Below are 14,452 nucleotides of genomic sequence, written 5' to 3'. Positions count from 1 at the left end.
GGAGCCTGCTCCGTTCAGGTGCCACAGCTGCCACGGCTCCGGCCGGGGATGCCAGATCGTGCCGTGTGCCTGTGATAGGAGGTCTCTCCGAAGAGGCAGCTCCCAGGACGGTTGCACTGAAATTCTGTTCAGATCCGCAACCCATGGCCGATTGGGCCAATGGGGAGCCACTAACAGTATTTCTCTGCCCTCCTCCATTATTCTGCTCAGCACATGCTGGAGGAGAAGGACCGGGGGAAACGCATACAAGCGCATGTCCGGCCACTGGTGGGCCAATGCGTCCACAGAAACCCATGTCTACCTCCTTACCCAGCCGCCAGGTACGACTTTTCGGCCAGAGCCGCCTGGTGCCTGGCCACTCGCGTGGGCAGGAGGGGTGTCTGGCCAAGGCGCATCGTGGGGGAGGCGGGCGACAGGTAGCCCGCCACTGTGTCCTCCACCAGCGGGAAGGAGAGGTAGCCGCTCTCCTTTGCCTGGTCGAGGTGGAGGTAGGCGGCAAAACCAGGGACCGGGGCACGCCCTGAGTAGGGGGTGGCCCATGTGGTTGTGAGCTCCCCATGCACCTCCGCAAAGAAGGGGATGGGGCTGGGAGCTGCTACAGGGGGCCCGCTGTAGAACTCCCTGTCCAGCAGCGAAGTCTGCACGCTGGGAGGGGGAGGGAGGGGGAGACCCAGGCGGCCCGCCGCCCTCAGTGCTACCTCATGTAGCTGCTGGCCCATGGTTCTGGACGAGACCTGGGGAGAGGTTGCCCGCGGTCGTTCGGCCACATCCATCTCTGTGTCCTCCTCGTCGGACACGTGCTCGTCGAGCAGTCGAGCAGGCTCTCCGTATCCAGCCCGAAGTCCAGGTCTGGAACGGGCTGGTCGTCAAAGCCAGTGGACAGCTCCACCGCCTCGTGGTCTATTGTTACCAGGAGGGCGGGTGAAGGAGTGGGAGAGGGAGACGGGCTAGTGGGTGCGGCTGTGGCGAAAGCACGGCTGCGTGACACCCCACTACCCGAAGCCGACAGAGCACGCAGCCCAACTGGGGGAATCTCCCCAGTCGGCCCTGGCGTCGGCTTCCTTGCGTCCTTGCGCTCCCAGTACGCAAGGCGCTTCGTAGCTCTGGCCAGCGTCATGGTGGTGCAGATGTCGCAGGCGGGGTCGTCACAGCTGAGTGATGCCTCTGCGTGGTCCCTGCCCAGGCAGACGACGCACCGGCGGTGCCGGTCCCCCTTATCCTTGGCGTGCCCGCAGTCTGGGTACGCCTGCCTCGACATTTCTGAAACGAGAGAAAAGTTAGCACGAGTACAAACTATCACAACGAATCATGTTGAGTAGCAGACAAAGAGCTAGCAAGGTAGTCAGAGAACTAGCCAGCTAGCAAGCTAGAGATAGCAACTCGAACTTCTCAGGCTAAATGCCGAACCGCGGCACTCAAAGCTAGTGAGGGGAAGAACCCAAAACTCACCAACTCGTAAGAGTAAAGCACGCGCATCGTCCCATATGTTATATCGCAGTCAACTGCTATAGGGAACCATATTTCCCTGTCAGTTAGCATGCCTCTCTCACCAGTGTTTGTCATTTGGGGGGCACTGGGGAAGATCCCCATCATCCCAAAGCCAACTCTCTGGGAACTGGGAACGGGAAACAATGTTGTCCCAGTCTGTGTAGTAATCATCATCCTCACTACCTGTGTAGAAAAGGAACAAGTTCAGTTTCAGTTGTGTTCATTAATATAGCAACTTTAACAATGTATGAAGGCCTGAACCTAGAAATGGAACGGAATGGAGGGTCACATGAATACGCATGAGGTTAACATGAATACATATGATCAAGACTTTTTTGTCTCTTTGTGCTGCTCCAAGGTTTTGAGTGTGTGTGTGTGTATGTGCTCCAAGGTTTTGTCTGGGCACACTGGGTATATATGTTTGTATTTGTGTGAGATAGTGTGTGTGTGTGTGTGTGTGTGTTTGTGTTTGTGTATGTATATATATATGTGTATGTATGTATGTGAAATAATGTGTGGGTACTGTATGTATGTATGTATGTATGTATGTATGTATGTATGTATGTATGTATGTATGTATTTATGTACTGTATGTATGTATGTATGTATGTATGTATGTATGTATGTATGTATGTATGTATGTATTTATGTATGTACTGTATGTATGTATTTGTGTGAGTTTATGTGTATGTGTGTGGGGGGACTGATGGAACCGGACATTTTGCTATTCTGTTGTTGTAAGACATTAACTAAGTGTAGCCTTATTTTGTATCTGTAACTCATTCTTGGATGTGTACTCTGTCAACAAATGGCATGTGAACCCCTTCCCCCCCCAGATAGCCTCCTTCCTGCTATCACCCTTTGTACCCTGTTATCACTCCCCTCCCCCCATAGGTGAATCCCTTAGCCCACTGTCTCCCCCTTCATATCACTTATAGGGTGTGGTCACCCTCTCCTCTATTGTATTGTTGCTGGTGCAAACCTTGGTGAGTTCCCGCCTTGATTACTTCAACGCCTGCCGGCTTGCGTGGTGAAACCACTACAAATGATCCAGAACGCGGCGGCGCGTCTGGTGTTCAACCAACCGAAAAGGGCACAGGTCACCCCGCTACTCATTGACCTCCACTGGCTGCCTGCAGCTGCTCAAATTAAGTTCAAGTCACTTATGCTTGCCTACAGAGTGCTTGATGGTTCTGCTCCCACCTACCTAAATGCTCTTGTAAGGGCAAATGTTACACCCAGGATGCTGCGCTCTTCTAGTGAGCGTCGTTTGGCACTGCCGTCTGTGCAAGTACGGCAGTCCAGACTATTCTCATTTGTAGTTCCACATTGGTGGAATGAACTACCTAGCACTACCAGAGCAGGGGCATCCCTCTCTACCTTTAAGAAGCTTTTGAAGACCAAACTCTTCAGAGAGCACTTCCCGTCCTAACTGGCACTTCGACTAGTGCGTAACTTGCAATTACAGCAGTTACATTTCTGCCCTTCTTTTTCTTTTTTCTTTAATTTTGTTAGATTTGTTATGTAAAGTAGTATTTATTGTTACACCAGGTTCTATTGCTCATAGCTTGACTATTCTCTCCCTTGTACGTCGCTTTGGACAAAAGCGTCTGCTAAATGACTAAATGTAAATGTAAATGTATTTATTGATGATGTGACTGCTGACAAAAGCAGCAGGATGAATTCTGAAGTGTTTCGGGCAATAGTATCTGCTCATAGTCAGCCAAATGCTGCAGAACTCATTGGACGGCGGCGCTTCACAGTGCAGATGGACAATGACCCGAAGCATACTGCGAAAGCAACCAAAGAGGTTTTTTAAGGCAAAGAAGTGGAATGTTCTAATACCCTCAAATTAAAGCTGAAAGTCTGCACTTCAAGCACATCTTGATTGTTTCATTTCAAATCCATTGTGGTGGTGTACAGAGCCAAAAAGATGAAAATTGTGTCAATGTCCAAATATTTATGGACCTGACTGTATGTACGTATGTATGGATGGATGGATGGATGGATGTATGGATGGATGGATGTATATGGGCCATTCTACCGAATTGGTGCAAAGTGTGGTCCCACAACAAGAAAAACTATTTACAAAACAATTAAGTATTCAGACATAGATATTTACTAAGAACATGTTATGGTCTATTTAAACCCAAGACATTAAATGAGATAGGGATAAGCTAAATATATACAAAATCATCATTTATAGGGTACTTTCTATTGGGAAGTAGCTGTCCACAACCCTGACATCTAAATTTCAGTTATCAAAAATAACACTTTTTAGATTTTTTTGATTTTTTTCAATGATCTAATTTCAAAGATCTTTATGATTAAGTTTAAACAGAACTTGGAAGATTTAGATTTATTGTGGGTTTAATTAAAAAAAAAAAAAACTATACTTAAAAAAATCATGTCCATAGTTTTCATGTCACTACCGAAACACAGGAGTTTTAGTCCGTTGGCTGAGCCTGTTTTTTAGCCACACCCCTGCATTTATAACCAGGCAGTGATACTGCATCACTGTCCCTCATGGCTGAATGGTAAGTAGCTAGATCCCATACTTTTGATATAAATGTGTTCCAAAGTCTGAAAATCAGTGTGTAACCTTAAAAATTGTCACTACCAAACACCTTTTTTTCTTCAATTAAGTAAACTTTTTGTTTTTTTATGCAAAGTATTATGTTTGTTTGTGTGTACACCTCTTCAAAGATTTGTTTGCTAGCCATGTGCTTGCTAGAATTATTTATTTATGCTCAAATTTAGCTAGAATTGTCACTACCGAAACAGTCACTACCGAAACAGTCTCTACCTAAACATATGGTAAAGTTTCGGTAGTGACATGATCGTTTTGGTAGTGACATGATCGTTTCGGTAGTGACAAAATGGAATGGTAAGTTGTTCAATCCCATCATTTGGAAATAAATGTGTTATGTGGACTAAATGGTAAAGATGTAGATAATGCTGATTTCTATCTGAAATTGTTCACGAGAGAGAGAATCATAAGACACCAAAATGCCAAAAGGAAAAAGTGGAGCAGAGAGGCTGAGAGAATACCGACAAAGAGTGAGGGATGACCCAGTGAAACACCAAGAATATTTAAGGAAGGAAAGAGAAAGAAATAAGAAACGAAAGGAAGAAGGAAAGTTGAAATGTATCAGTGATTTATCCAACAGGGAGCAAAAGAAGGTCAGAAAATCATGGAGGACAAGACAGCAAAAGCACAAAACATTTGTGTTTTTAATATTCCCAACATAAAGCATGGTATGAGTTAAGATTAAGCAATAAAGTTGAGGTAATATGAAATTTGGTATTTGGTATTGATTTCATTGTGAAAACCTTCAATAAATATTTGTAAAAATACTCTTCAGAGAAGGGAAGGAAACACAATCTGAACAGGTTAATAATAATACGTTTTTATTATAGTTTATTACCATGTTTCGGTAGTGACAATTTTAGGGAGAGGAAAAACATTCCAACACATTCTGAAAATACAATATAAAAATTGACGGTTCATTTACTAGATATGTGTACTTTAGATATGGTACAATATATATACGGACAAAGTTTTGGGAATAAAACATACAAATTTTCAAAATATTTCCAACCTGACTTTGCACCAATTCGGTAGAATGGCCCATATATATATATGTACAGTACCAGTCAAAAGTTTGGACACACCTTTAATTTTTTTTACAAATATTTTCTTTACTTTTATTATTTTCTACATGGTAGATTAATACTGAAGACATTTAAACTGTGAAAGAACACATATGGAATGAAAAAAACGTCTCCAAATATGAGAAGGTGTGTCCAAACTTTTGACTGGTACTGTATGTGTGTATGTATCTGCATTTATGTGTGTGTATGTGTTTGTTTGTACATATATTTTGTGTGTGCATTTTTGTGGGTGGGTATGTGTGTATATGTGTTTGTGAAAGAGTGTGGGTGTGTCTGCATGTATGTGTATTTCCACACAATATGTAGATATGGGGGTTCTTACTGCGGGCTAGATGAAGTTGCTCATCTTTGGCTTCTTTCTTCTGATCGGCCATCTCCGTGCAGCAGTGCAAGAAGGCCTTCACACACTTGTCTCCATCTGTGATATATTCCGTTCGACGTTGACAGGTGAACCCCATGATGTTGTCCTTCATTCCATCCACACAGCACTGACGCTCTGTTCCCTTGTACTTAGCAGCTGAGAGGAAAACAAAAAAGTGCTGAAAATTACGTGTGACTGTTTCAAGGGTCACCTATTTGAATAGGTTACTCAAAATTCATGTTGTTGACCCTTTTCAATAAAAGTTGATGGAAATTTTAGCTCGGCCTGGTAGAACTCTGGAATGATAATATAAAATAAAATTAAATTAAACATTTGGATGAATATTTGGATGGAAATCCCACTGGAGGCTGTGGTGGCAACTGAACTTACTCAGAGAGTTCTGCAAGTCCTGAATGGTGATGGCTCTACGTCTCCTCTTGGGTGGCTTTGGGCATGTGGGTTCTGGGGAGACACAAAACAACCTTAACAGACTGAGCAAGACCTGAATGACACCCATTAACTATGTATTATTATTATTATTATTATTATTATTATTATTATTATTATTATAATTATCATTATCATTATTGTTATTATTATTATAATACAGACTGAGCGAGACCTGAATGACAAACATGTGCTATGTATTATTATTATCATCATCATCATCATCATCATCTTCATCTTCATCTTCATCTTCACCATCACCATCATCATCATTATTTTTATTATTATTAACATGATTATACAGACAAGCTGGTAATTTAGCCCATGGTGTTGGTGCTGTTACAGGAACTGAGGAGGTGTAATCAGAGATTGGAAAGTTCAGAGATTCGCCTCTAAAAAGCTTCCTCTTGGGGGGCACTGTGGCGCAAGCGGATAAGCCCCCCCTTTACGGGCTTCATTGCCCGTGGGGACACGGGTAAAAAGCGAAAATAAAAAAAAGCTTCCTCTTCCCCAAGGTGACATTTAAGCTGAAGGGGATGAAGCATGCATCACAGATGCTGGACACTGGATACCCTTAAAGACTTCCAAGGAGTCTTCCAAGCATAACAAGAGTGACAAGCGTGACAGGAGTGTTGGGAGCGGTGTGTCACTACTCAAGGTTACTACTTTGGAGGGGATGGCCACAACATTTTAATCATGAAAGGTTTATGCCTATTTTATAGACGCAGTCTCTGAACTTTTTGATCACACATCGCAGCTAATGGAGTTTAGGCCCCTACAGAAACAATTGAGATAGAGGACATTATGCTTTTCTGCTGGAACATTAACTTAAGAAAGGCTTCATAGAGGTTCCTGGTGCATGAGTGTTGGTGGTGTCTACCTTGACGAGATTCTGTTTCTCCAGCAGTGCTTGATTTGAAGATGAGACCAGCATCATGAAACACCCCCATACTGTCCTTACCACTGCCTGCTGTGCAACCTGTGTCAGACTTCTCAACAACATCCCAGATCTGTGTCGGGATGCACACAAACAAGTAAGCAAACAAACAAATAAACTTACAAAATCAATATAATTAGTGCCAGAGGGATGACTGACAAAACAAGAGAAGAAAAATAGTTCAAATCAGCATCAAATAACCTTGTCAATTGAGAAGTAGCAAGGTCCAAGTGCACGTTAGAGAAAAATGAGATTGAAAATCCTGAATCAAATACCCACCATTCTATGAAACCTATTTTCATATTACTATTTTTCTATCATTTTACACCGAATCATATTATTATTTGGTGCAAAACAATTGTGGACATGTCAGATAGACATTAGTTTATAGATAGTTAATTCTCGGTTGATGATATCTGAAATGTAGCCCATGAATTAAACCAAACATTTGGCTTATGAATTAACAGAAAAATTACTGAATGATATTATATCAATATTGCTTTCATGGACACATTGGCTGTTGTCAACAATGCTGATATACAGGGATGGAACTTTGTAATTTGATTGTATTTGGGATCAAGCTGGAAATCCTAAAAGAAAGCACCCTAGTATGTTATTGAGGAGGCACACATATATCTCTCTGGCCACCAGACCCACTCTAGGCCCCAGGGTGTCTATCATTACCTTGCTCTGGGTGAGTCTGTGCTTGTTATTGAGGACGTAGACTCCTTTATCCACAGCCACCAGGCCCACTCTGGTCTATGATCATACACTGCTACTGATCATCTATGCACTATGAGGACAACATATCATCACCTTGCTCTGGGTGAGTCTGTGCTTGTTGTTGAGGACGTAGACTCCTTTATCCACAGCCACCAGACCCACTCTGGCCCCAGGGTCTCCAGTGATCTTCAGACTGAAGGACTCGAGGGGGGAGTAGACTGCAGTAGGGCGAGAGGGTTCCACTTTCAGCTGAAGAGGGAGAAGAAGAGAGGGGGAGGGTTTCAGGATGTGAAACGTGTTCCTGTGGCTAAACTGGTAGAGTAAAGTGCTACCATCACCAAGATCATGGGTTTGATACCAACAAGCATACTGATGGAAATGGATATCTTATGTTTCGCTGCAAGTCAATTTGAATAAAACCGTCTGCCAAAAGAACAAATGTAAATGTGAGAAGACACAAAACTGCACGGAAAAGATCTTTACCGTCCCCATGCAAGTGTCCTTCACGTCCACCCAGACTGAGTCAGACACCACCTCAGACGAGCCCACATGGTAGTATGCCACGATACGGAAGGAGGGGATCATGTCCTTGGTCACCCGAAAGTACAAAGACACTAGAGTCTGGCCCTGTCTCTTGAACCTTTTGGCCTGCACAACTTGCCCTTTGTTCAGGATCTATTGGAGAAAGAATTGAACACACACACACACATAAACACACACAGGGGCTTTTAGAACACATGCACACATCTAATCCAAATTGTGTGTGTGTCTGAATCTTTGTTGGTGTGTGTGTGTGTGTGTGTGTGTGTGTGTGTGTGTTTGTGTGTGCCGTCTGTAAGGGAGCATCAGACAAGAGGGAGATGAAAACACCTACTAGGTAAGTGAAGTCTTGATGCTGTGCTCCAGGGCTTCCTCCTATGTTCAGGTTGACCTTGATCTGATCTCCTTTAGCCAGCTCTGTTGCATCCACACCAATGTGCAGATAGTTCTTGGAGCCTCCCTTGGTCTTATAAGGCAACGCTATCATGGACTGTCTAGCCTGACGAGCATCAGTGAGACCAGGATCCTTGGTCTTCACCTATAAAGTACAAATAAACACGTAATCAGCTTGGTGAATTTGGGGATGAAACCATACAAGAGCACATGTGATGATTTCCATTGAGTACAGAGCTGTGCAGCGAGTAAACCCGACCCTGTGAGAGCCGTAAGAACTCTGCTACAGACAGATGCAAGAACAGACTAGTTTTAGCATCCCTGCTAGCATGCCCACATCTTTTTTTACACCAGCGTGGACCTTGCTTTGTTTCCAGTACATATTTTTACACAAAATGTACCCTTACTCTCAATTTATGTAAATGTTAGAGTATCCCATTATCCCAAATGATAGTTAGAGGCCATACCAAAACCAACATGTTCATTGACTGAGCATGTTATGGGCTTTTGCAAGTATTCTGTTGTGTGGTACTGTTTGTTCAAATTGTTTCGAGAAATCCATTTACTGTTTTGTAATGTTAAGGATGAGGAGTATAAAATATAACTAGAATAAAATACTATTATAAAAGATAATAGAGGTAAACTTAAAATGTATTTAGACTTACAGTGATTGACAGTTTGGAGGATCCACCCTGTGTGTTGACGGCGACTTTTGCCATGCCGTTGGAGCGAGTGGACCCCGTCATGGATTTATCAAGATCCGTCACCTCCACATCAACCATTTCTGCAGGGGAGCCGTCTGGATTTGTCACCAAGACCTGTATGGGCACAAGCATATGCAGATTTAAACAAACAAATCAGATATATTACAGACAGACAGACAGACAGACAGACAGACAGACAGATAGATAGATAGATAGATAGTGTAGGTGTTATAGAACAAGTTACAGTGTTGTGTGGTGTGTACTGAGGTGTGGTGTGTACTAATGCTACTGTAGTGTGTACTAATACTAGTGTGGTGCGTAATGATGCTAGTGTGGTACGTACGGATGCTAGTGTGGTGTGTACTGATGCTAGTGTGGTGTGTACTGATGCTAGTGTGGTGTGTACTGATGCTAGTGTGGTGTGTACTGATGCTAGTTTGGTGTGTACTGATGCTAGTTTGGTGTGTACTGATGCTAGTGTGGTGTGTACTGATGCTAGTTTGGTGTGTACTGATGTTTGGTGTGTACTGATGCTAGTGTGGTGTGTACTGATGCTAGTGTGGTGTGTACTGAGGTGTGGTGTGTACTGATGCTAGTGTGGTGTGTACTGATGCTAGTGTGGTGTGTACTGAGGTGTGGTGTGTACTGATGCTAGTGTGGTGTGTAGTGATGCTAGTGTGATGTGTACTGGGCCTTTGGATGGATGGGTAGTGTTTAGCACGCGCACACACACACACACACCATTAGGCATGTATGTATATATATATAGAGAGATATATATTACCTACAATGTGTTTGATACGGTCAAATTAGTTACTTTGGCTATTGTATTAGGAAAGTAGACAGGTCAAAGAGAAAGCTTTTAGAAACATGGATAGCACTCTGAACATGGTAGCTTAAACAGACGGTCAAAAGTGCTGAAGCGTTCTTAAAAACTCTGATGAAAGGCACAATTTGGTGCGGCGACACACACAGTAGCTTTACCCACATATGAAAAACACATACACAATCAATCAGGCGTTCGGTGGCGACCTGACTCTGAAATTATAACAACCTGTTAAATAGGGGCACGGAAGCTTGAATGATAGGAGTTGTGCATTAAACGTTACTGCTATGTCCCTGTTGTAGTGGTCATCAGCTCGTAGGCTATATGACCAGGCAAAACGTCTGTCTGACCACTACAACAGGGACATAGCAATAACATTTCCTGCACAACTGCTATCATTCATGGCCTGTTTTAGAGCAAAGATTGCTCAGCAGTAGTGATGTGTCGTTCGTGAACGATCCGTTCATTTTGAACGAATCCTTACAAGGACTCGGGAGTAATGAGTCCTCTCAAAGAGAGATTTGTTCATTTTCTCGTGGCCGCACATCAGGACTGTTGCATAGGCTCAGTCAAGGAAACATAAATTATTCGTTCAAAGACCCAGTCGGGAACTAGCTACCAGTACTGAGCCTATGTAGGTCACGTGAAAAGGGATCCAAAGACGTACCCGGCAGATGAATGAATCATTGATCCGAAGACTCGTACCCGGCAGATGAACAAATCATTGATCCGAAGACTCGGTTGGCAGAAGAACGAAATGTTGATCCGAAGACTCGGTTGGCAGAAGAACGAAACATTGATCCGAAGACTCGGTTGGCAGAAGAACGAAACATTGATCCGAAGACTCGGTTGGCAGATGAACGAAACATTGATCCGAAGACACGGTAGGGAGGTGAACGATTCGTTCATCTGCCGGGTACGAGTCTTTGGATCATTTTTCACATGACCTGCATAGGCTCCGTACTGGTAGCTAGAGAAAACAGAAATGGTTTGTTAATTTTGACTGGGTCTTCGGATACGGATCTTTTCACGTGACCTGCATAGGCTCAGAAGAGGAAACAGAAAGGATTTGTTTACCTCGTTCACTTTCGCATGATTATGTTTAGTAAGACGTGAATGATATTCGTTCACAAGTAATAATTACAGGTTTCATTATTTTAACTTTTTTGTACTTTACTTACATTTTTTTTGTATTGTTTGCCGTGATAATTAAATGCTAGTGTGATAATAAATGTCCATTTCAAATCATCCAAACTGTCATGATACATTATTTTAAGTGTGGAGCTCATGTGCATATTCAAATTAATTTCAAAAGAAACTTGTAATACAAAAAAAGTTACTTTTCATGTATACTTTTACTATGTAAAGTTTTATTGTGGTAGGAGTAAAGGAAAAAAATAAGCCTATTTGGATGTATTTTGGACATATTCGATTAGTGTATAGCTCATTTGCATATACAAATTAATTTAAAAAGAAACTTGTAATACAAATTGTTTTACTTTTCATGGGTACTTTCATTGTGTAAAGTTTCATTTAGATAGGAGTAAAGGAAAAAAATTACATTTTTGAGGTGTATTTTTGCCATGCATTATTAGCACACATCTCAGATTGATGAGAATTAAACATATTTCCTCAACTAGGATTTCTTAGGACTTTTAGTATGTTGTTCTGGACACCTCATAGAAATGATCTATGCTGAAAAAAATTATTTTACAATTAGTCTGTCGTAAAACGCTATTTTGCCTGGACTATATGCTGTGTTTGGAATTCTGAAGAAGTGCGTGTTTGTGTTTGTGTGTGTATTAGAGTGTGTGAGTGTGTGTATTAGAGTGTGTGTGTGTGTGTGTGTGTGCACTGTCTATAGTTACGGCCCTGGTATATCGTGCATAGTGTGTGTTTGCGTGTGTATTAGAGTGTGTGTGTGTGTGCGTGTGTGTGTGTGTGTGTTTGTATTCCTGTGCTGTGTTTGGAATTTTAAGTAAGGGCCAGGCTGCTCCATTATCAACACAAAATGAATGAATGGGCTAATTTCATTGAGGGACTTTTGGGCAGATAAACTGGCTTCTACATCTCGAGTCATAGACAAGATACCTTACCGAGACATCGAAGGGCATCCCTGGCTTGAAGTATTTAGGGGTCCTCTTGAAGTAAATGGTGTATGGAGACGTGACAATTGGTATGCCTCTCTTCTGAGCTTCCACCATCTCATTGCCTGAGAAAGACAACCATGCAGGTCATTAATATAGACTGACAGAAACCCAGATAGATAGATAAACAGATAGATAGATATATTTATGGATAGATGGACAGATGTTTACCTGTCTCTGTTAGCACACTAACAGACACATAGAGGGTGGAGCCGACCAGCTCGTTTATCTCTGGGAAAGTCCGTGTGATCTGGTCTTTCTTCAGCACTGCTGTGCCTTTACCATCTCTTATCTGTAAGTGCATCACATGCGCCATCATACTGTGGGTTAATGTGTCTGTGCTTGCTATAGATGAAAATATTCTCAAATTCATGGTCAAGGCTTGGCTGCAGACAATCCCCACTAAATACAACCAGTCTTTGTGTTCCCAGCCTTGTGTTTTGGGATAAACTGTTAAAATATCAGCCCTTGATGAATCCTCTTACACTATTCTAATTCATGACAGTCATGCATAATCTCTGTGTTTCTGTGCAAATTGATGGAAAAGACCAAACAAAGCGTTGTTCTGTGATCATCGGTAACCTCTCTCTCACCTCAATATGGAGATGGTTTTATATAAATATATATATATATAATATATGTGTGTGTGTGTGTGTGTCTGTGTGTGAGTGTGTATAAATGTGTATATAAGTGTGTGTGTGTGTGTGTGTGATTGTGTGAGTGTGTGTGTATATCTCACCTCTACCCTCTGCAGTGACTCTGCCAGACTCGTCTTCTCATTCTCCTTGGTCATCACTCCAAACGCCACAAATCCCACCCCAGTCACCTCCTTTCCGTACAAATACCTTAAACACACAAAAACTAAAGTGACCCAACATAAAGAAAACAATATGCAAATGTCAATTCGAACCAAAAGTGGGAAAGATGCTCCAAACTCTACATGCAACCAACCTGGCAACAATGTCAACTGTCATGTCTGGGTCGTCCACATAGAAGAAGGCTTTCCCTGGAGTCAAAGACACCTCAAAGCTGGGAAGAACTATGTAGTTAAAGAGGAGTGGGAGACAGGTAAAGAGAGGTAGAAAGAAGGAAGGAAAGAAAGAAACAGAGATAGAGGGTTTTAGTTCAAGTGTATTCTGCTTGACTGTTGTGCATTGACTTGTCCACTAGGTGGCTCCGTACCGTATTCTTTGACCTCAAACTCAGCAGTGAAGTTTCTCTGAGGCGTGTCAACAAACCTCGTTACCACCTTCCAGGTTCCAAAGCTTTAACATGAGAGAAGAATGAGCTTTTTGTATTAGTTTGTATATATATATATATATATATATATAGTATAAGTTATATGTAAATGTAAATATAATGCTTGAATAAATAAATGCATACATACATAGTCATAGAACAAATACATAAATAAATACAGGAGTTAGGGTACCAATGCCAACCCATGCTTCATGTAGATTACTAACCTGACAAGCTCGGTCAGCTTGTGTTCTCCAGTCTTGATTCCTTCTTTAGAGTAGATGACCTCCCTGCTGATCGTGATTCCATCTGGGGTCTTAAGGGGTCAACGTTCATTTCAGTTTGTTTATTCCTTAGAAATTGTGCAATTTTAGGTTATTTACTGAGTTTATTTCATTGCGCGCACACACACACACACACACACACACACACACACACACACACAGTGGGGAAAATAAGTATTTGACCCCCTGCCGATTTCGCAAGTTTGGCCACTTGCAACGAAATGCGTGATCTGTAATTGTAATGGTAGGTCTATTTTAACGGTGAGAGACAGAATATCAACAAAAACATCCAGAAAACTGCATTTTATAACATTTATGAATTTATTTGCATTTGATCGCGGCAAATACGTATTTTAACCCCTACCAAACAGCAAGAATTCTGGCTCCCACAGACCAGTTATGTGCCCACAAGGCACACAGATTAGTCCTCATTAGGCCTAACAAGGTACACCTGATCTCAACTGGTGACGTGTATAAAAGAAACCTGTCCAAAGAATCATACTACACACCTTCAACCTCACCACCATGGGCAAGACCAAAGAGTTGTCCAAGGACGTCAGAGATAAGATTGTAGACCTGCACAAGGCTGGAATGGGCTACAAAACCATCAGCAAGCAGCTGGGTGAGAAGCAGACAACTGTTGGTGAGATTATTAGCAAATGGAAGCAACACCAAACAACTGTCAATC

The 14,452-nt window shown here is 42.3% G+C and overlaps 1 protein-coding gene across 2 annotated transcripts in view; it reads right to left on the bottom strand.

Moving 5' to 3' along the window:
• Window positions 1-14,452, bottom strand: part of LOC105894698 (complement C3) — a 54,525-nt gene that overhangs the window by 24,762 nt on the left and 15,311 nt on the right. Inside the window, exons 5-18 of one of the 2 annotated variants that reach the window (XM_031562537.2) lie at window positions 13,708-13,796; window positions 13,424-13,506; window positions 13,193-13,280; window positions 12,981-13,086; window positions 12,413-12,533; window positions 12,191-12,306; window positions 9,230-9,382; window positions 8,506-8,709; window positions 8,115-8,306; window positions 7,725-7,880; window positions 6,852-6,981; window positions 5,915-5,986; window positions 5,486-5,680; window positions 1,551-1,671 (exon numbers count right to left, since the gene is read on the bottom strand). In XM_031562537.2, coding sequence (XP_031418397.1) covers window positions 1,551-1,671; window positions 5,486-5,680; window positions 5,915-5,986; window positions 6,852-6,981; window positions 7,725-7,880; window positions 8,115-8,306; window positions 8,506-8,709; window positions 9,230-9,382; window positions 12,191-12,306; window positions 12,413-12,533; window positions 12,981-13,086; window positions 13,193-13,280; window positions 13,424-13,506; window positions 13,708-13,796 — 1,826 coding nt within the window. The remainder of the gene's footprint in view (window positions 1-1,550; window positions 1,672-5,485; window positions 5,681-5,914; window positions 5,987-6,851; window positions 6,982-7,724; window positions 7,881-8,114; window positions 8,307-8,505; window positions 8,710-9,229; window positions 9,383-12,190; window positions 12,307-12,412; window positions 12,534-12,980; window positions 13,087-13,192; window positions 13,281-13,423; window positions 13,507-13,707; window positions 13,797-14,452) is intronic. The other variant, XM_042703550.1, reaches the window with a different exon arrangement.

The sequence above is a fragment of the Clupea harengus genome, chromosome 24, assembly GCF_900700415.2.
Source record: "Clupea harengus chromosome 24, Ch_v2.0.2, whole genome shotgun sequence".
Lineage (NCBI taxonomy): Eukaryota > Metazoa > Chordata > Actinopteri > Clupeiformes > Clupeidae > Clupea > Clupea harengus.
The sequence above is the reverse complement of the archived record's forward strand: the minus strand, read 5'-3'. Positions and strand labels throughout refer to the sequence as shown.